Source organism: Drosophila ananassae, chromosome 2R (genome assembly GCF_017639315.1).
Source record: "Drosophila ananassae strain 14024-0371.13 chromosome 2R, ASM1763931v2, whole genome shotgun sequence".
Taxonomy (NCBI): domain Eukaryota; kingdom Metazoa; phylum Arthropoda; class Insecta; order Diptera; family Drosophilidae; genus Drosophila; species Drosophila ananassae.
The window spans coordinates 20,764,050-20,785,654 of record NC_057928.1 but is presented as its reverse complement, the minus strand read 5'-3'; the positions used below and the strand labels follow the sequence as shown (position 1 = coordinate 20,785,654).

General features: G+C 40.2%; 3 protein-coding genes across 6 annotated transcripts in view; 1 reads left to right on the top strand and 2 right to left on the bottom strand.

Moving 5' to 3' along the window:
• LOC6507117 (pleckstrin homology domain-containing family G member 5) overlaps positions 1-16,293 on the bottom strand; it is a 52,705-nt gene extending 36,412 nt beyond the window's left edge. The window contains exons 1-3 of one of the 4 annotated variants that reach the window (XM_032454528.2): positions 15,681-16,293; positions 14,999-15,319; positions 8,201-9,833 (exon numbers count right to left, since the gene is read on the bottom strand). In XM_032454528.2, coding sequence (XP_032310419.1) covers positions 8,201-9,808 — 1,608 coding nt within the window. In that variant the 5' untranslated portion in view covers positions 9,809-9,833; positions 14,999-15,319; positions 15,681-16,293. Of the gene's footprint in view, positions 1-8,200; positions 9,834-11,428; positions 11,569-14,998 lie in introns of those variants that run through there. The other 3 variants (XM_032454527.2, XM_044715027.1, XM_032454529.2) reach the window with 3 other exon arrangements.
• Positions 16,294-18,124: 1,831 nt separating this feature from the next.
• LOC26513758 lies at positions 18,125-18,524 on the top strand. Its single transcript, XM_014910045.3, has one exon. It carries the CDS (start codon positions 18,160-18,162, stop codon positions 18,409-18,411), a length of 252 nt encoding a protein of 83 aa, XP_014765531.1. The 5' UTR covers positions 18,125-18,159; the 3' UTR covers positions 18,412-18,524.
• LOC6507115 lies at positions 18,151-19,696 on the bottom strand. The gene is made up of 2 exons (XM_001956605.3): positions 19,487-19,696; positions 18,151-19,427 (listed from the first exon to the last, which is right to left on the bottom strand). The coding sequence occupies exons 1-2, from the start codon at positions 19,607-19,609 to the stop codon at positions 18,546-18,548; spliced, it is 1,005 nt and encodes a 334-aa protein (XP_001956641.1). The 5' UTR covers positions 19,610-19,696; the 3' UTR covers positions 18,151-18,545.
• Positions 19,697-21,605: the final 1,909 nt, after the last annotated feature.

Sequence of the window (21,605 nt, the reverse complement as noted above, 5' to 3'; positions counted from 1 at the left end):
CAACAGCGCAGCGACAACAAACAACAGCAGAAAATATATTGATCGGCAAGTTTGGTCTTTTAGTTTATAACTTAAATATAATTTTAATTATTTTAATTAATTAAAAAAAAAAAGAAATCCAATATGTCGACAAAAGAAAAAATCGCGATAATAGAAGACCAGGTGCGTCTCACCCGGCAAGTAGATGCGCTTCTCGCAAAAAATTCTTATGTAGAAGAAGATAGGGAATCACTTAAGAACATCGAGCTTAGAGCCTGCACGAACCATAATCATTTGGTTCAACTTGGTGCTGTAGAGCACGAATATTTTACTAAAAAACATTTCGATAGCATGCTATCAAAATTCAAGTCCGCTAAGGAAAAAATTAAAAATATTATTGGCCAGGATGAGCTATTTTCTAGGCTTGAGGGTGCCTTAAAGAATCTCGAGGATTACCTCGAGCAAACTTATATCGAAATCCAGGAAAGGAAAGCTGAAACCTTTCCAATAAGAATTAAAAAATTAAAAATGTTTCTCAGCAGAGTAGAAACAGTGTCCGATCTTATAAATATTGAAGGGCTAAATAATAAATATATGCCCAAAATAATAGAGCTCAGAGAAGATGTGGAAATACACATTGAGCTCATGAACAATAAAATCGAAGTGGGTCGATTAGAAAAGGTAGAAGGTAGTAATCCTAAAATGGACGAACTACCTACCCTACCAAAAATTGAGGTTCCCAGTTTCTTTGGAAACTCCAAAGATTGGGACCATTTTTATGAGTTATTTAAGGAACTTGTGCATTCAAGAATGGATTTAAGTCCATCATTGAAGCTAAGCTACCTTAAAAGTGCTCTAAAAGGGGAAGCACGAAATGTGGTCTCCCATTTATTGCTTGGCTCAGGCAATAATTATGATGCAGCCTGGGAGTTGCTCATAAAAAGGTATGAAAATAATAGAAAGATATTTTCAGACCAATTAAATCGCCTGATTGAGCTTCCAAAAATAAATTTGGACTCATATAGGCATTTAAAAAATACAATTGATTCTATAAATGAATCAATTTATATGATGCGCCTTAAAGCAAATCTGACTGAAGAATCAGATTGCATTTTTGCGCATATTATTTTAAAGAAATTTTCTATTGAGGCTCTGCAACAATATGAGGGCCAAGTTAAAAAGTCAAATGACATTCAAAATTTGAAAGATGTCATAGAATTTTTAGATCAACGGCTTAGTTCGTTGACATCAGTTGGAAATGAATTACCAACTAGAAGAATAGTACAAAAAAATAACATAAATAGCCAAACTTGTCCGATGTGCAAAATGCCCGGGCATCAAATAATTAATTGCTATAAATTTAAAGCACTAAGTCCACAGGAAAAATCAAATATAGTGAAAAGATTGAATGTGTGTTATAGATGTTTAAAGCACAATTCAAACTCGAAATGTCCAAGCGAGCTAGTATGCTCGTATTGTCAAAAACAACACCATAGCATGTTACATTTTAAAAAAGAGAATGTAAATACATGCATGACCTCTGAACCAGCGTTGTTGGCCACGGCGTATGTTCAGATTAAAGGTCAAGATGGTGAATTCGGGAAATTTAGAGCATTGATTGACAATGGGTCACAAAGCACTCTAATTTCTGAAGAAGCGGCACAAAAACTTAAGTTGCCAAAAATAAAAGCACACACTGAAATAAGTGGAGTGTCAGCAACAGGTGCCTGTGTTTCAAATCACAAATTAAAATTGACAATAAAAAATAATTCTAAATATTCAAAAGAATTGAGCACAAACGCAATTGTTTTGCCAAAACTAATGAAATGTCTTCCCACAAATAACATTGTTATAAATAAGTCGGATTGGAAAGGATTCTATTTAGCGGATCCCAATTTCGATAAACCTGGTCGAATTGACCTGGTTATTGGTGCGGATTTATATCCCCAAATTTTACTGCCAGAGATAACCAAAAAGGGTATGCTTCTTGGGCAAAAAACTATCTTTGGATGGACAGTGTCAGGTTGCACGAAATCCAGGGGTAGTAAGTTAATTGCTGCAACCAGTATCGAGCTCAAACAAATGGACCGATATTGGGAGGTAGAAGAAGAGGATAGCAATGACTTAGAAACAGAAATATGTGAAACGAATTTTAAAAAATTTACTAAAAAAGATCCGAATGGAAAATATATTGTTGCTATACCTTTTAAAGAAGATACAACATTAGGAGATTCGAAGAATCAAGCAATGGCTCGGTTCATGAACTTAGAAAAGAAATTACAAAAAAATGAAAAACTTCGAATTGAATATTCAAAATTTATGAAAGAATATTTGGACTTAGGACATATGGTAGAAGTAAATGATGAAGGAAAATATTACCTTCCTCATCAAGCTGTTATCAGAGAATCCAGTCTCACAACAAAATTAAGAGTAGTTTTTGATGCTTCAGCCAAAACTACCAATAAAAAAAGCCTAAATGATATTATGTGGGTTGGACCAAGAGTTCAAAAAGATATTTTTGATATAATTGTAAATTGGCGTAAGTGGGAATACGTGGTATCATCGGACATTGAGAAAATGTACCGACAAATTAAAATAAATCATAAAGATCAGAAATTTCAATATATATTGTGGAGGGATGACCCCAAAACAACAGTAAAAACCTACAAACTAATAACGGTTACCTATGGTACCGCTTCCGCCCCATATTTAGCAACTAGAGTATTAGCAGATGTAGGTGAAAATTGTGAAAACAAAATGATTGGGGAAATAATAAAAAATGATTTTTATATGGACGACCTCATGACAGGAGCGAATTCAATAGAAGATGCCACAACCATAGTTAAATTAATCTCAAAAGAACTAGCTAACTCTGGGTTTAATTTGAGAAAGTGGGTTTCAAATAACGCAAAAATATTAGAAATGGTAGAAAATTCAGGAGATAATAAAATAGTTAGCATCAGAGAAGATGAATTTGTAAAAACCTTAGGGCTACAATGGGACCCTAGTAAGGACGAGTTTAAATTTACAGTATGTTGTTCTCAACCTAAAATGTTAACTAAAAGATTCGTCTTGTCCACACTATCAAAAATATTTGATCCATTAGGCTGGTTGGCACCGGTAACGATTGTGGGAAAAATCTTTATACAAAAATTGTGGACAGCAGGAATCAATTGGGATCAAGAGCTAGTGAATGAAGATCGTAAGGAATGGGAAGAATACAAATCAGGATTAGAGGCATTGGGACAAATAAGAGTCCCTAGATGGATTAATTTTAAATCAGAATTATGTATTCAAATTCATGGCTTTGCAGACGCTTCAGAAAAAGCTTATGCGGCAGTAGTATATGCCAAGGTAGGATCGGAAGTAATCATAATCGCTAGCAAAAGTAAGGTGAATCCGATCAAAAATAGAAAAACAATTCCAAAATTAGAATTATGCGCAGCACATTTGCTCAGTAAGTTAATGATGCGCATAATGGAAGCCATGAAAAATTACAAAGTAGAACTATATGCATGGAGTGATTCAACCATAACGCTAGCCTGGATTAAGAATGGGTTAAATAAGATAAAATTTATCAGGCGTAGAACAGATGAAATTCGGGAATTAAAAAATGCTGAATGGAATCATATAAGATCCGAGGATAATCCAGCAGACCTAGCGTCAAGAGGAATTAGCGCGGATCGATTGGTAAATTGCAATCTTTGGTGGAGAGGGCCCAAATGGCTGACTGATCCAAAAAGCCAATGGCCACAGTCGCCAATCATGGAGGAATCCTTAATATTAAATACACTAGTAAAAACCAAAGATGACGCGATTTACGAATTGATGCAAAAGTTCTCCTGCATACATAAATTAACACGAGTAATAGCCTACGTAATACGATTTTTAAGGATGAAAACAAGAACAAACTCTAACCCAAAGTTTTTAACAGCAAAAGAATTAAAAGAAGCTGAAATAATCATAATTAAAAAACAACAGGAGTTTCAATTTAACAAAGAAATAAAATACCTAAGAACAGGTAAAGAAATTGAAACTAGCAGTAAAATAATAGGTCTCAACCCGTTTTTAGATACTAATGGAATACTTCGGGTAGGTGGAAGACTGCAAAACTCTAAAGCAGCCTTTGAAGTAAAGCATCCTATAATTTTAGACAAAGGTAACATTTCGACCCTGATAATAAGGGATGCTCATAAAAACACGCTTCATGGAGGTATAAATTTAATGAGAAACTATGTGCAACGCAAATATTGGGTATTTGGGTTGAAGAATATAATAAAAAAGCAACTGCGAGAATGTGTAAAATGTTCAAGGTATCGCAAAATCACCGTAGAACAAATAATGGGAAATCTGCCTGATTACAGAGTAAATATGTCGTATCCTTTTATGAATACGGGGATCGATTATGCAGGGCCATACCTTATAAGATGCTCGAAAAACCGAGGTCAAAAAACATTTAAAGGGTATATTGCGGTATTTGTTTGCATGGCCACAAAGGCTATCCACTTAGAAGTGGTTAGTGACTTATCGTCTGATGCCTTTCTAGCAGCATTTAAGCGGTTTCTTGCTAGAAGAGGCAAATGTGCCAACATATATTCAGACAATGGAACAAATTTTGTAGGAGCATCAAGAAAATTAGATGAGGAATTGGAAAAGGCCATTAGGGAAAATAGTAAAATAGCAGCGCAGTTACAGAAGGAAAGGATCCAGTGGCATTTTATTCCCCCGGCAAGCCCCCATTTTGGAGGGATATGGGAAGCAGGAGTAAAATCAATGAAATACCATTTAAAACGAGTAATTGGGGACAATGTACTAACATATGAGGAAATGTCTACACTGCTTTGCCAGATAGAAGCAGTTTTAAATTCAAGACCCTTGTACTCATCCAGCGACGATGTAGATGATAATGAGGTGCTAACTCCTGGTCATTTCTTAATTGGAAGACCGCTATTAGATGCAATCGAACCCAATGACGAAATTGGGAAGATTAATAATTTAGACAGATGGAGATTCATCCAAAAAATAAAAAGAGACTTTTGGAATAAATGGAAGGATGATTATTTGAATACCTTGCAGCAAAGATATAAATGGAAAAGAAATTCTTCAAATATAAAAAAAGGTCAAGTAGTGATCTTAAAAGATGATAGTTGCCATCCAGCGAGGTGGCCTCTAGCAAAGGTTGAGGAAGTCCATAAAGGAAAGGACGAAAAAGTTCGAGTTGTTAAGCTTAGGGTGCAAGAGAACGTGGTAACCAGACCATTAAATAAAATATGCCCCCTAGCTGGTGTAAATGACCTAGATGACGCAGAAGAACGTCAAAGTAGATCCAACCCGCCCAAAGCGAGAAGTTCTAGATTTTCTAAGCTGGGAATGATGCTGGCCTTAATAATGCTTTCATTATGCTGTCAGCTGACAAACGCAGTCCCGGCAATCAGAGATTCAAAATATGGTTTTGAAGAAATTCCCAAATCTTCGTCCATATATTTAGATCCGATGGGAGACATAGAAGTGGTTTCATCCTCATGGAATTTAGTGATATACTACGATATGGAAGCATATTTCGAGATGATCCATAAAGGGAAAAACATAATCACCAAGATGAGATTAGTCTGTGAAAAACTTCATGGGTTTGAGGATCAGTGCAACCTTATTTTAGAGAACACCCTCAAACAGATTTTGGAGTTGGAGGAAAATAATAAACTCTTCATGACTCATAATAAATCGAGGCAAAGGCGGGCACCGTTTGAATTTATAGGTTCTTTATACCATATATTGTTTGGAGTAATGGATGAAGATGATCGAGTTCAAATGGAAGAAAATATGAAAAATTTGTTGAACAATCAAGAAAGTTTAAAAGAGTTAAGCAAAAAACAAACTTCGTTAGTCGATTCTACTACCAATATTCTAAAGAAAACTACGGAAGAAGTCAATACACACTTCAGAAGTATGAACAAAAGAATAGAAAATATGACTGTAATACTGCAAGAGTCGTATTACGTATACAAAGAGTCTATTAAATTCTTTATGGTAACGAAGGAATTGAGTAGGCTGATCGATGAATGCGAAAAAATTCAAGCAGGAATCATAAGCCTGTTAATTGATATCAACCATGGAAGGCTTAATACCAACATTTTACGTCCAAGTCAGCTTAAAAATGAAATAGCTAGAATTAAGGACGTCCTATCCGAAAATTTGATTCTTCCAGGGAAAAGATCAGGTACAGAATTAAAAGATGTGTACACTTTACTTACCGCAAGAGGGTTGTTCGTAGACAAAAAACTAATTATAAATGCGAAAATACCTCTGTTTGGTCGACATGCGTCTAAACTATATAGGGTTATCTCTATTCCAGTTAGAGCAGAGAATCAAACTATTCTAGCTCAAATTGACGCGGAATATTTAGTGTACAACTTTGAGATAGATTCATACCACTTAATGACGGAGTCTACAATTGCTAAATGCCAAAAGTGGCAAGCAAACAAAAGAGTTTGTGACGGCAGCTGGCCATGGAGCAATGGCAACGATAATAGTTGTCAGCTAGGACCCCTTAAACCTAATAGACCTTCCAATTGCTTTTACAAACCAGTCTTATCGTCAAACTCATTTTGGGTGGAATTAGAAAAAAGAAGTAGTTGGTTATTTAAAGTTGAGGCAAACACTAAGTTAAGGCTCCAATGTGGCCACTCCAAAATCCAGATCATTGATTTGCCGGAGCAAGGCATATTAACAATCAGTTCAGAATGTACAGCTCGGACCGATGATAAAATTCTAATTGCTCAGCATATTATTGAAACGGAAAGTCAAGAAGCTTTAGCTTCGGCTTATATAGGAGAAGTAAACGAGATTCCGAAAATAGCTTGGGACCCTCTAAAGCCTCCTGTTATGAACCATACAGCAGAAATAGCTCACCTGGCCAAACAAATAGAAGACTTGAAAGCACAAAATTTAGAATTAAAAAATATCAACTTTCATCATGTGTCAGGTCATAGCTCGTTAATTTTAATAATGATAATCATAACTGTACTGATTATATCCTACGTAAGAAAGTTAAAGTCGAGAAGACAATTGATGGCTATAGCATTGCCAACCCCAATGCCCAATGTTTAAAAAAAAAAATGTTTATATGTTCATTGTATAATGTAATGGTTTTATACATAAAATTAAGTAATCAATCAAATAAAAAAGAAAAGCTACATATATCTAAAAATAATAAGAAACAAATAAGTAAAAATTACAGTCCACTAAAAAATCGAATAAATAAAATTTTCAAGTTGTCCACTAATAACAAAAATTAAAAAAAATATATATTACAGTCCACTAAAGAATCGAATGAAAATAATAATTAATTTAAAAATGTAAACACAAATCTAGCACTTTTGTGGCCCCTTGCAGGATGTTCAAACATTAAGTTGAACATGGGAGCGAATAAAATAACTTAAACAATGTTAAAATATTTAAAAATATGAAATAGAATTATATAATTAACAACATATTGTTATCAAAGAATCGTAATAATAATATTTTCTAATATTGGAGAAAGAAATTTATAAAATTAATACAAAAGCAGAAATACACATATATGTACATATATAGTCCGCTATCTAGCGTTATCAATGGACAATATAATGAATTTAATATATATAAAATGTACACCTTTTTTGTGGCCCTTTGCAGAATGTTCAAGCATTGAACACGATAAAAGTTAGAAACATAGAATGTAGGAGATCGGACCCATGTGAATAAGTGATTAACAGCATGGTTTGAAAGACGATCTCCTGCAGTCGAACCGAATATTTACCATATGTGGTGCACTTGAAGCACTTAAGAAAGGGCCACATAGCAGGTCAGCGAGCAGTCCGTTGATAAGTAGTTTTAAATAGATTTAAGATTTTCATGTATGTTTCTTGTAAGAGAATTGTAAGAAATAAAAACAGTTTTAAAACAGAACTCATTGGAGTATCACGACTGTTTACGGGGCTCCTCTTAACACTCATTCTTTCGATAAGAAAAAAGACTCATAAGCTTTCCCCTTAATTCAATGGAGCTATAGAAGGGCGCCTCTTTCGAAGACAATCCAGAGGATTCATGAAAAGCTACAACCGGAAGCTATATACTGAATCATGAATCACTTCCGCATATTGGTCATCAGTACTCGATGCACTCCATGTTGATTTATGACATGGTTCTATTATGACATAAATAGAATTAAAAACAAACTCACCTGTTTCTTTGGATGTCCCCGACCGTCCACGGCGTCCCGTTCCAACTGCTGCCGCAAACTTCTGCTCCGGCACAAGGAGCACCTGCGTCCCACAGAGCCGTCCTCCAGATTCAGGGCATCGAAGAGGACCGCCTGGTCCTGGATGAAGGAGTTTCGGGAGCGCGAGTTCAACAGCTCGAGAGTCCGGGAGTCCAGACTCTCCCTATAGACGTTGTGCACCCGGTCGAGGTTGTGCTCGTAGTCCGTGTCCAGGTTGTAGGCACTGTTCAGACTAGCCATGCTGTTCCTGCCCTCCAGGGAGGTCTTGCTCCTGCCCCCCTCCAAGGAGGTCTTGCTCCTGCCCCCCTCCAGGGAGTTCTTGCTCCGCCGCCGACGCATCACCACCGTCCTGGTGGACTCTTCCCGGGAGGAGTCCAACTGGAGGGAATGGCGATGGGGCTCGCCCAGCGGAGAGGGCGAGTGAGAGTGGGTGTAGGCGGTGGCGGGCAGGGGCAGTTGGGTGGCGGCGGGCGCCGGCTGCTCCGCCAGACTCATCAGCGACTGCTGCCGCTCCAGCTGCTTCTCGTAGCCGTTGAACTTGTCGTAGTCGATGAAGGACATGTTGGCGTAGCTGACCATGTTGTCGATGGCCTGCAGGGATTGCAGCGAGGCACTCCACTTGGGGTTCATCTTCTCCTTCTTCTCCGCGCCCCCACTGCTGCCGGTCAGGCCGCTGAAGGTGCTCTTGAAGGAGGCTATCAGGGTGTTGGAGCGCCTCTTCTGGAAGTTCAGCTGGGGATTGGTCGGCTCCGTCTTGTTCAGCGACATGAGGGAGGCCTTCCTCTGGGCCGGCGGCTGGATGTCCTCCAGCGGCGTCGATGTGAAGGGCTGGGCGGACTGGCGACGCGTCGGAGTTCGTACGGAGGAGGTTAGCTCGCTCCGTCGCAGGATCGGAGAGTTGTCCTGCAGATCCGCCGTCGAGGTCTTCCGAGGAGATGCCGGCGAAGTGAGATCTCCGGATTTCTCCGCCTCCTCCGACAGCTGTTCCAACTGCGGCTCGATGAAGCTCCGTCGGTTGGGCCGCCGCATCAGGATCATCGAACGGCTGCGGGTGAAGGTGAAGGGTGCCCGGCCGGATTCTCCGTCGTCGTCGGTCCGCGATAGGTTCTCCTTGCTGCCCGTCAGGTGATTGATGAACTTGGAGAGCTTGTTGCGCAACGAGAAGCTATTGGATCGCTCCATCTTCGGCACGTTCTCGTAGCCCGGCAAGGTGTTCGACCCATTGAGCAGCGCCTGGTTCCTCCTCTCGGCCTCGTAGTGCTCCCGGAATTTCTGGGCAACGTTGACGGGAGCCGAGGAGGTACTCTTGTTATTGCTATTCGTCACTGATTGGCTGTTATTGTTGTTGTTGATGTTGGAGTGATTATTGTTATTGTTGTTGTTGATGTTGGACGGGGGACTACTTTTCGCATTCCCCCCCGGTGACTTCATCTTGTTGCCGTTCGGCAGACTGCCGTTCTGGGCCTGTTGGATCGGATGCTTCTGCTGCTTCTCCAGCTGCTTCTTGTTAACCTTCTGCGTCTTTTTGTGCGCCTTCGTGGCGGTCTTTGTCTCCTTGTTGGAATACATGCCGGAGCCAGCGGACTTCAAACCCCTGCGGCGGGAGGAAAGAGTGTGGGAAACGGGTGTTAATAAACTGATTAAAAGTCGGGTAATTTGCGCGGTCAGCTTTTATGGCTCTCCTATCAAAAGTCTCAAAGCCCCCACTTTGGCAATATCGATATCTGCTCCCTCTCTCTCTCTGAGTTTTGACAGGCAGTTTCAAAGTGTTGATGGTTGATGGTATGGGTCTGCTCTTCGATTTGGATTTGATGATGAAGGAAAACAAAACAATGAAGGCATGTATACTTTGGACAGTGAGGTCTAAGTATCTTTACTCCTTCTAGAATTCTAGATATTAAGCTGGAACCTCCATTCATCGATTACTATCGATAGATGTATTAACACTTCCCATCAGACACTATCTTTGAATGGCAGTTCAGCAATGAGAACCCCAAGCATGAAAACAGGCATTTATTCTTTGGACAGTGAGGTCTAAATACCTCCAGTCCCTCTAGATTCTATAATCTAGATATTACGCTAGAACCTTCATTCATCGATTAATATCGATAGGAGTATCGACACTTCCCATCAGACACTATTTTTGAATGACAGTTCATCAATGAGAACCTCAAGCATGAAAACAGGCATTTATTCTTTGGACAGTGAGGTCTAAATATCTCCAATCCTTCTAGATTCTAAAATCTAGATATTACGCTAGAACCTTCACTCATCGATTAATAACGATAGGTGTATCGACACTTCCCATCAGACACTATCTATGAATGACAGTTTAGCGATGAGAACATCAAGCATGAAAACAGGCATTTATTCTTTGGACAGTGAGATTTAAGTATCTCTAAGCCTTCTAGAATCGATATGTTACTCTAAATTGTAGATAACAGAACCTCCATTCATCGATTACTATCGATAGCTGTTCACCTCCGACCAGACACTATCTATGAATGACAGTTCAGCGATGAGGACATCAAAATAATAGTAAGAGATACTAATCTCTCGAGTGCCTTTTCAAAGGGGGATCAGTAAAGACACGAGGTTGTATCTCCCATCAGCAATCACACTTAATGAGAAGCGTGTTGAAAGATTAAAGATAGAATGCCACATTTTAACTGCAACCAGACCGAGTGATACGCAGAATACTTCTGGACGTATGGGAATCAGATCGAAGGCCCAACTAGAATGACAGTGACCTCCGGGGTATCTCAAAACTGACAGAGTGCTAAGCTCCGGACTCCGGAGCACTAAACGAATATGCGATGGACAAGTGCAATCTGTCAATTTATCATCGCCAAAGGACGGCGACGGCGATGGCGACTCGTTACATTGATAAACGGGAACCCATACCAGCAATGTGGAGCAAAAAAAAAAAAAAAACGAAACATATATCATTCGCGTGTATAGAGCCATTATCTGGTGTACAGTGGATACCACACAAGTGGGACTTTCACCCAACTCATTGGCCGTAATGGGCGCTGCTCTCGCCACGAATCAATATTGCATTTAATCTACACTTTCTTGTACATAGACCTGCTGCAGCAGATACGTGGCCCATATAGCAAAAAGATACACTAGAGTCGCAACTGCGAGATACACAGTTCCAATTCGACACAATTCCAATTTACGACGAACCGGGGGACACTCCAACGAGTGACAGATGTGCGGATGGGATGAGCCACATAGCCAGCTCCCGGACGGACTGCCGACAGGGCCCAGAAAAGAGGGACCACGACAGTGAGACGGCCCAAATGTTATCAACGGCAATTTTTATTTCCAACAAAGCTCAAAAACAACAGTCAACTGGCAGTGCCGTGATAAGATTTCGAAACCAAAAACGCAAAAAAATAATAAATTGGAGTAACAGAGAGAGGGACAAGCAGCGCACTTGTCTGAGTTCCCGTCGTTTGTGCCATTTTGGGTTTTGGGTTGGTTTTTGGTTCCGTTTTTTTTTTTTCACCAGCCCATGTATCCGATAGATTGCAGCTACATAGAGCACTCGGCAATCTTTCAGGTGTTGGCTCTGATTTGGCGGTGTAATCTATATTTATAGTTCCATGACTTGGCTTTCTTTGGCTGATCTTTTGGGTTTTGGGATTCATAGGGAAGAGTAGCTCCCCCAGTGAGTCCTCTTGACATTATCAATGTCAGTGCCACTTCAGTGGAGCTTCCCGTAACCGAATTCATTACTCATTTATTTGTCAAGTGGCGGCCAATTATGTTCTAGCTTCTCAATTGAGACTCGGCTGGAAGCTCTACAGTTTATTTTTAACTCTTTAGAGTCTAGAGGTCTATTCCAACAACAATTATTATCTTATTCGCATTCATGAAGGGTGGCTAGCTCCTTTTACTTTAACGCCACTATCCTTGCTTATTTTTAGCCAAAAAGTAACTATGTTAAGGTGATGTCATTGGGGGCCCTTTGTTCCTAACACTCGAAACTGTTTTAAATGGCCAACACCATTGTAAACATTTGTGCCGGAACGTGATCTGAATAGTCTATAAGGCCCTGATCGATAATGTTTTGTGTTAACTCGTTTAAATGGCCTTAAATCTGTTAATATTTCATATTTTTTACAAAATAACAAGCATCATAAGTGTAGTATTCATTTCTCGGTGTATATCCGCACCAACTAGCGATCGTAACCACATTTTAGCCATGATCAGAATATCAATAACACTCTCAGGCCCCTCTAGTGTTTGTATCCCTGCCACAAGTATTGTGGTTAAATTTAGACTTTACTCCACACCACCACTGTCCTGTCGAGATCTCTTATGCCACTAATCATGTTTTTCTCCGATCTGCCCTTGCACTTGCTTCGGATATCAATATCGATTTCGGTTACGTTTGATTATTTCGTTATGCTACGGTGGCGATTTCAAATTTCATTGTGCGTGGAGGAGAGACTGATTTGAGTTTATGATTCACTTGGTCTTGGGCCAGGTCTGTTGTGACTTCAGCCCGATATTGCCCGGTATTGCGTTACTTGGTTCATGTCGGGGTGGTGGACCTCCAGTCCATTACGACTGCAGACTCCACTTTTCAATCGACTGATCAAATTTACCTTCAAAACCATCGAAACAATAGCGTAACGAGAGAGTCTCAGATGGTGGTGGCCATTGGCCAAACAAATATTATTATTAACTAGCTAATATTAAGAGTAAACTTTAGGTTTTATGATGTAAAAACTAAACAAAAAAATTAAGAATTTTTGTCAGCCAGCCGAAAAGCCAATCTCAGGGTCTTATTCCACGTGCCAAGTAACCTTAGATCTGGTAGACTTCTGGTAGTGGGATGCTTTTCTGTTCTGTGTTCTGTGAAATACACACCGTCGGATTCCGAAGGCACTCACTCAGGCTATCTGGGAGGTACATATGCGGCAGTTGAGCACTTGATGCAGTTTCACCGTCCAACTTTGCACTACACACTATGTTTGCTTTGGGGCCTCCTAGGCCGAAACCAGTTTTGGGGCTTTCATTGACATCGCATTGTGTTGCTGCTGCTGCTGCTGCTACTGCTGCTGCTGCTGCTGCTGCTGCTGCCCAAGTACACATGCCCATAGGAATACTATACAGTCGAGAGCATAGAGAGCTCTCGGCCCATCAACTGCGTCATAAAGCAGTTGGAGTTATGGCGACATCCACTATAATGTTTGACTAAAATATATATTGTTAGAATTTTCATGCTCTTTAAACCGACCAGACCATCATTATTCGATTTCACTTTTTAATCACCAAAAAATCACAAAATTTGACATTTCCAGCGAATAAAGTGCAAGAAATGGGAAATTTGGTGTTGGCAGGCTTCACTGTGGCTACTGATTGACGGCTAGGGGTGCCCGGCTAGGTGTTCCTGCGAGACGTAACCCCCATCCAGTGCCAGATGAGTGTTGGTTACAGGAATCCAAACCGGTTGCGGAACAAATCGGAGTGAGTTTGCCGCGAAAATTAGATGGGTTTGGAAGGTTTCTTAACTCCATTACATATCGGGCCAGTTGATAAGGCTTGTCGGCCCCGGCACTGTCATTTTGGTGGCATGTTCAGTGGACATGGGTTGCATAAGACGGCGCGAGGCTACAGAGCTTTAGACCTCTCACGTACCTAAACTCTTTAGATTAGCCGCCTCTGATAACCCTCGAGATACATACAACATCTTCAGCACGTGTATCTTCAATGCCTACTCGGTGTGCTAGGTTAGTAAAAGTTAATATTATATCTAAATACACTTTTCTAAACTCATTTACTTATCTAAAATAGCACAGCTTTAGAAGGTTCTTCTTATCAGTACAAGTTTGTATCTGAAGGATTAAAAATGTAAGAAAAATGAATTCCTTGAATTTTCAGAAGTGCTGCATTGAGATAAAAAGCTTTTTATAATCAAGCTGAATGAGGTTTAACTATTTTTGGGATTTTTGTTGGGAGCATTTGAGTTTTAAATCCAAAAGTTCTAAAAAACTAACCATTCTAATTTGAATCAACTAACCATTCTGAACCATTCTAAAAAAAACTAACCATATTGAATTTGTAATAAAATATTATACATTTTTAATAAAAAAATAGCACAATTTAGTTACCTACCTAACTCTTAGTTTAAAAATATAATCTATATGGAGTTTTTGATTTCAAAACTGGACAATTTGGAAACAATAATGACATATATCTTTTGAAAAACAAACAATTTCCAACTACTTTTTGAATTATTTTATTTTTTAAGAACCTATTACAATCTTTGGTATATAATCAAAAGCTTATATATTATATATCTAATATCTATATATAATATCTAATATCTAATATCTATTTTATAGATATCCCTGCAGCTGATCAAACATATGGGACTATTGCAAGTACAAACACATTTTAGGAAAAACTTGTGTACTTTATGGCTTTTATTACCAATAATAATAGTTTCCTCCATGAATCTGAGGTGTTAATTACCTGCCACCCTGGGGTGTGGGAGGGGCTACCCAAAATCGGCTAGTTCTGACCACTGGCCCCCCACACACACACTCACACACACACACACACAGACAGATGTAGAGCACAGCTGATATTGGGCCAGAGAGAGATGGTTAGCAGTTCGAGTATTTACCCTTCGGGCCTTATCAGTTTTGAAGTTAATTTCGTGAAATGTTGCTGTTGCTATGTATAAGTAGTTTTTTATTTATATTTTATTTAGTTTTATTTTTCAAGTGATGAACTTGCCTGAAAATATTATTTGTTGTTCCCGCTGCCGATGTTGTTGTTTTTGTTGTTTCAAATGTATGTGATTATTTAGTGATTTTTAGATTTGTGTTTTTCATTAACATTCGCATTGCGACGCGACGCTTGCGCACACACACACACACGGCACACACACACTCACACACACACATATATATGCAAAACACAACACACACAATGACACCTTGATAGCCTTGCTCGATTTTTTTTTTGGAGTTTGAAGCGATCTTTGCAACAAAGAAATTGCACTTTAGATCCCACTAGATCATCTGCTTTTTGTTTATGGCATCCAGCACATGGAATCTATAAAAATAATAGAATTAATTACACATTGGCACGACGCACATACATACATATGTACGGATATGTAAATATGTATTGGGGTTTATATAAAAACAATATTCTGCTTGCGCAATATATAAGAGAGCGGAGAGAGGAGCTTTGCCGCTCTCCTCTCGCACTGCTCTCTTGGATCTTTCTTTTTTTGCACTTTTTAATTTGATTTGGGGCTCCTTATTTTTTTATTAAATTCTCTATTAAACTCCAGGTTTTTTGCACTCGAGCACCGTTTTGGCCGCACAGCTGTTGTTGTTTGTGTTTTTGGCGACCCACCAAAAAGAGTTAAACACGCGGAAAAGCGGCACTGGAAACGGCAACAACAAACCCGCTCATTGGCATTATTTTAATCGCACATATGTGCGCACTTCCTAAAAAAAAACGTCACAAGTCGCGAAATACCGAATAAAATTAAAATTAAGTAAAATAATAAAACTATTTGCGGAGAACCGACGCGACAGCGACGACGCGGCAACGGCGACAGAGGCTACGGTGGCGACAACGAACAGCAGTGTGTTTCCAAAAAATGCTTATACCTGTATTCTTATACTTGTATTCTTATATTTTTAAATCCATCGCCCACGATCTTATCCGTTTCCATTACCCGGTTCGTACATGCGTTACCGGTTCGTACATTTCCGACAAAAAAAGAAAAAAAACTCCGCGCGCCGATATATAAGCTTTTTTAAAAATATTTAATACGACGCGGCAGATCTCTCTCTTACGCTCTCGGGCGCTCTCTGGCAACATTTTGCTAGCAACATTTGTTGCCATCATTTGAAATTGTTAAAAAAAATATATATAATTAAATTAATATAGCTAGATAGTGTTTATTATTAGTTAATTTATTTAAAAATTATAATTATAAATTTATAAATTATAAAAATTTTATATAATTTATTTTTAAATAAAGCAAAGCAGTTTTAGTCTGCCAACTTACGAGGCATATTATTGTATTACCTTTTTCCTAATTATATATATTTTTTAATTTATTATTTAATTATTTTATTTCAAAACAGGCTAAAAATTAAAAACAAAACAAATATCTGGCGCAACAAAGGCCGACAGAGGGCACAAATGTTGCCAAGCAAGTGCTACAGCTGATGTTGCGCCGCCGCATTTCCGAAACACACACAACCTTAATTTTAAAAACATATATATTTTATATACTTATCACTATTTGAGTGTGTTGAAAGGGTGTGACAAACAGAAGCGGATTTGAACTTGAATTCTTAATTAAAATTTTGCGCCGTTAGCTTGGACGCTAAGAAATTAATCACATTGTGGACAGTCGCGTAAATTAAGACTTTCCGTGGGGAATATTAAATGAAATTTAATTTCTTCTAAATACTTAATACTCTAAAAAATTCAGGTCATACCCATATGTACATATCTCAAATCCTATGAAGTTCAAGGTTGAGATACATTTGTATCTTAGATAGAAAAAGTCAAAACTATCTGTCCTTGCATACGTTTGAGACTAATATTTAAAACCATTAATCATTCATCATTAATTTCTGTGTAAGTTCGAAATAAGGTCATCGATCTTTGCAATTATTGATTTGATTAAATTAGCACAAAAACAAATGTTTTTCGTTTGTATCTTAAAAAGTAAATGCATTTCGTAGTAACCCCCTTCCTGGTGGAACTCGTTTAGCGTATTAACTTTGTCGAATCCACCCCAAAAAAATAATGTCTGTTTGCCATTTTGCGATCGTTTGTGAGTCACGCGACTCCGACTCTGACCAACTCTGACAAGTTTGCTTTGGCCGTCTAGTGAAACGGCTGAATTAATTACTGGCCGGCAGAACCAGCCCTAATTGAGTTCGACCGCCTTAGAAGATACATTTAAATGATCCGAACACTTCCCAGATATATCTATACTCTCAAATTGTATATATTTTGCAACATAATCGCTCCGGCAACATAGTTAATGGGTTATTTATGATTGCACAAAGATCAGGGACAATCTTTTCGAAATTCGCATGCGGAAAACAATGACATCATTTATGAGTCTTTAAATGTATTTCTAACAAAAACTGTTTTATTTCATATTAAATATATTTGCAGAAAAAATAGTTTTTAAGAGATAAAAAATTGTTGTGTTAAGGCTCTAGAGATAGAAATTTCTAATATTAATTTTTCAAAAATCACAAATATTTGCTCTTAGTAAATGTAGTTTACTAACTAGACCCCTAACACACAATGTAATGGATTTGCCAAGTATTTTTTTTATCAATTAAAGTACATATTATTAAAGCAAATATATTATATTAAGTAAGTTTTTCTCAAAACAAATAGTTTTTGAGATAAAAAGGATCAAACAATGTATCGATAGAAAACACATCTCTATTCGATATTTCGTCATGAGCAAAAAATGTCAATAGGTTTTTAACGGTTTTTTCCCTGAAAACCTCAGTTGCGCGTAATTTTTACTATTTTTCCCGGAATCTGGGAATTTTTTTCTTATTAGTCTTAAAAAAAATTAACTTATTTACATTATTTACTTTCTGAGCTCTTTATTTAATACATAATTAAAGATATAATCTTAATGAATTATTTGTTTGCATTATCTACATGCTTAAATATTTACATACCAGAATATACTATTTTATACCAATCTCGCTTTTCATTGCCGTCTTTTAGGCTAAAATCGTTTTTATAAAATTAATTGCCAGTTATCTTATCAATCGTTGTAAAGCAATTTGTAGCGTCTTTAAAGAACATTTTTTGATAAGGTTTTGACAGATTATCTTGGCCAGATATAATTTTTAACCAGATCAGTTTCTAATAGCCTCTGACTCAAAATGCAAGCAACCTTCGCACGAAAATTGGCCATCTTCGCCATTATTGCTGTGATTTTGGCCAGTATTTCCGCTGAGGAAGTTGGCCAAAATGGAGGACCCACCGAGCCAGGTTTACTGAGCTTTTGGGAGAAAGTTTTGAACGCGGTGAAGAACTATCCCTGGCAATCGAATAAAATTGAGAAGGAAAGTCCTGAAACTGCTCACAAAAAAAGTATTTTGTGGCAAAGACTTACGATGGCTACAGTTCTTTGAAAAATCCCCATTTTAATTATCATTTATTTTTATTTTTATTGCTCTGTATTTTTAAACTTTATATTTAATATATAATATATATATTATTCAAATACAGTAACAATTGAATGTTCCATAACCTTGTTTTATTTTTTTCACTTGTGGAAACACTTGACATTTTTCTCCATCTCGCAGTAGCCCGACTTCTGGTCCCAGAAGAGACCCTTGGGGCAGGAGGTCAGCACCGGCATGCCCCCGATGCAGATGTAGTACTTGCTGCAGTCCTCCGGATGTGGCATGTAACTCTGTTCGGTGGAGGGACACGTGAGGGCGGCGGTGACGGCGGCACTGGTTTCGGCTCGCGGAGGAACTGGTACAGTGACGGTAGACACCTCCGTGGTCTCCGGGTCCGTGAGCAGCTGTTGAAGAGTGGTGAGTCCACCGGAACCCACAATATAGCAGACGGTAACAGGAGCTCCACTGCTTGGCGTTGTGCTGCCCACAATAATCTCCACCTCCTCCACGGGATCCTCGTCCTTGGGATGTCCATAGCAAACGGCCTGATCGCTCAACTGACACTCGGACATCTCGTAATTCCATCGAGTGCCACGCCCACACTGGTGACGATGCAGATGGCCGTAGGCGCAGATGAAGTACAGCCGGCAGTTGCTAGGATGGGGCAGGAAGTAGGCGCCAAAGTGCCGGCATTCGATATCCTTTGGATCGTACTTCTCCATGGGATTAACCTGCTCCCCGCTATTCACATCAACGGCCACGAAAACAGGACGAGGCTTATGGGGCCACCACTGCAGTTCGGAGGTTTCGGCTAGACCACTCTGTACTTGGCCAGAATTCGGGAATGAAGAATCACTCTGCCGGCAGATGGTGTTCTCCGGCAGATCACAAACCCGACGATCTTCATCGAACTGAAGCCCCTCATCGCAATAAATGAGAGTGGGAATCCGGGAACAGGCGAAGTAACCATTACAGTCCAATGGGTGGGCCACCAATTCGCCCTCTTCGCGACCACGACAAACCTACAAAGTTTTCAATTAAAATATTATTGGACTTTAAGACTCTTAAGATATATACTTACATGGGTGAGGTCACCCAGTGGAAGTCGCATTTTCTTCAACTCCCGATTTTGGTCCACGGCGTTACCCGCTCCCAGTTGAAAACACATTTCCAGTGCCACCACAAATGCCCAAAAGCATTTCATTTTACTTTTCTTATTTGAACCGATCTGATGAGGTACAACTGTGCGGATCGAAATATATTCTGGTTAGTGTTTCGCGCTTCTTAGGCGCTCTCCTTTTATAAGGTCGATTTCATGGGTGTGCCTTTTGTCGATCTTAAACGAAAACTTGTGTTTGCAATCTGCGTATCATTTTAAACTAATTTTTACAGATAACGTTCTATAAAAAAATCGGACAGTTAATGAATTTAATTTTTATCACTTTGACTCACTACTATATATAGAAAGAAAACATTTCTAAAATCACTAAGATCTGGACTTGAATATTTCCTTCTGGGTGAAAAGGAAATATTTCATATTTTTAAGAGAGCTTATAACGAAGACTATATCGTGGCCAATAATCATCCGATTCTTAAGAGGAATACCTTAAACGATTCGTAGATCGATTCTCCACCAATCTGCATCAAAATCCAGAAAAAAAATATTTTTTGGATTTTTCATCAAATTTTCTGGGGGGTCCCCTTCGAAAATCCATAAACAGGCATGGAGCCACCATGTGACCCCCGGCGAAGGCTATATCTTGGGCAGTATTCATCCGATTCTTGAGCGGAATACTGTGAGGAGATTAGATCTCCCACACACCAAGACAGGTGGCAAGAGGGGCAACAGCGGGGGGTGGACATGCAAGTCAGCACTGCAGCGTCGGACGGGCCAGCGCTGCGGTGTTTAGAGATACGGAAGGAGAGAAAGGTGTCAAGGGAGAAATGCGTCGAGCACAGACGGCATGCGGGGGCGGCAGACGCAGACGGCATGCGGGGGCAGCAGCGGGGGCAAGAGGAACCAGCACGGCGTCGCGCACGGAAGACGGCGAAAAGAGGAGTCACCGTGGAAAGTAACGGTCCCGGCCGGGCCTCCGCGGCCGCGCTCGAAGGTCATAGGAAGCAGCGGGGGCGGCGGGGAAAGAAGCGGCCGGCGAGTGCGCAGCTGTGTTTAGAAAATGCACAAGACATAGAAATGCATTTGGGATGTCCAGGGGGGGATCGCGGGGCATCGGAACGAAGTCCGATGACCGGCACAAAAATAATGCAGATCGGAGGCCCAAGCGGAGCAATCGGGGGAGGGACAATAAAGAAAGCCCGCCGATAGAAAGACGGCGGGATTAGAGAAAGCTAACGGAGAAAGTGAAGGAGCGGAGGATTAACGGCAGGAAGTAGATTCGCAAGGATTAACGGGCGCCTCTGGCACTATATAAGGAGGGCCCATGGAGCGAATCGAGGCCGAGTCTTCTAGGGAAGCTGGGAGAGTGAATGAAAGACCCCCCGTGGGTAAGTCTGGAATTCGAGTTGGAAAGCTTCCTTGAAGAGTTAGGAGTACAGGCTGAAGGACCCCCCGTGGGTAAGTCCGACAGTCCTTAGTGCGGGCTATTAAAGCGAGTGAGCGAGGATATTCGAGAATAGCTTAAGGACCCCCTGTGGGTAAGTCCGGCGGCGGTACGCGCATCGAATCGAGCAAGGAGTCAGGGGAAAGGATCAAGGATCCGCGGCAAAGCTGAGGCCCAGGGTAAAAGAGTCGGGTGGAGTTATTCCCGGACACGACAGGTATCCTGGTGTAGTGGCGGCAACAACGGATCAGCCTGGCGTACGCCTTGTCTGCTCCTGACCGTTCGATCCAGGTGTGATCCTGTAACGCGAGGGATAGCCAACCCGGGAACTCAAGCCCATTTGTGAAACCAGACAGGGACACCCCGGGAAGTCAAGAGAATCCTGATCCAGGCGCTGGAGCGTATGCACAGCAAACCACCTGGAGTCAAAGGAGACGCGACGCCCAAACCTCTGGCCTACCATAGATCCTGCGGGGCGTATGCACGCAGGTGTTTGGAGGCGAGTGGCGAACGCGACCGGGGGCGTGTCCTGTAGGGTAGGAAGGCCCTTCGTGCCCTGATCCGGCCGCTAAGCAGCGAGGAGCATATCCTGCCCGGCGTATGCCTGGGAGGTGAGCCACTCGGTCTGTTAACACGGAT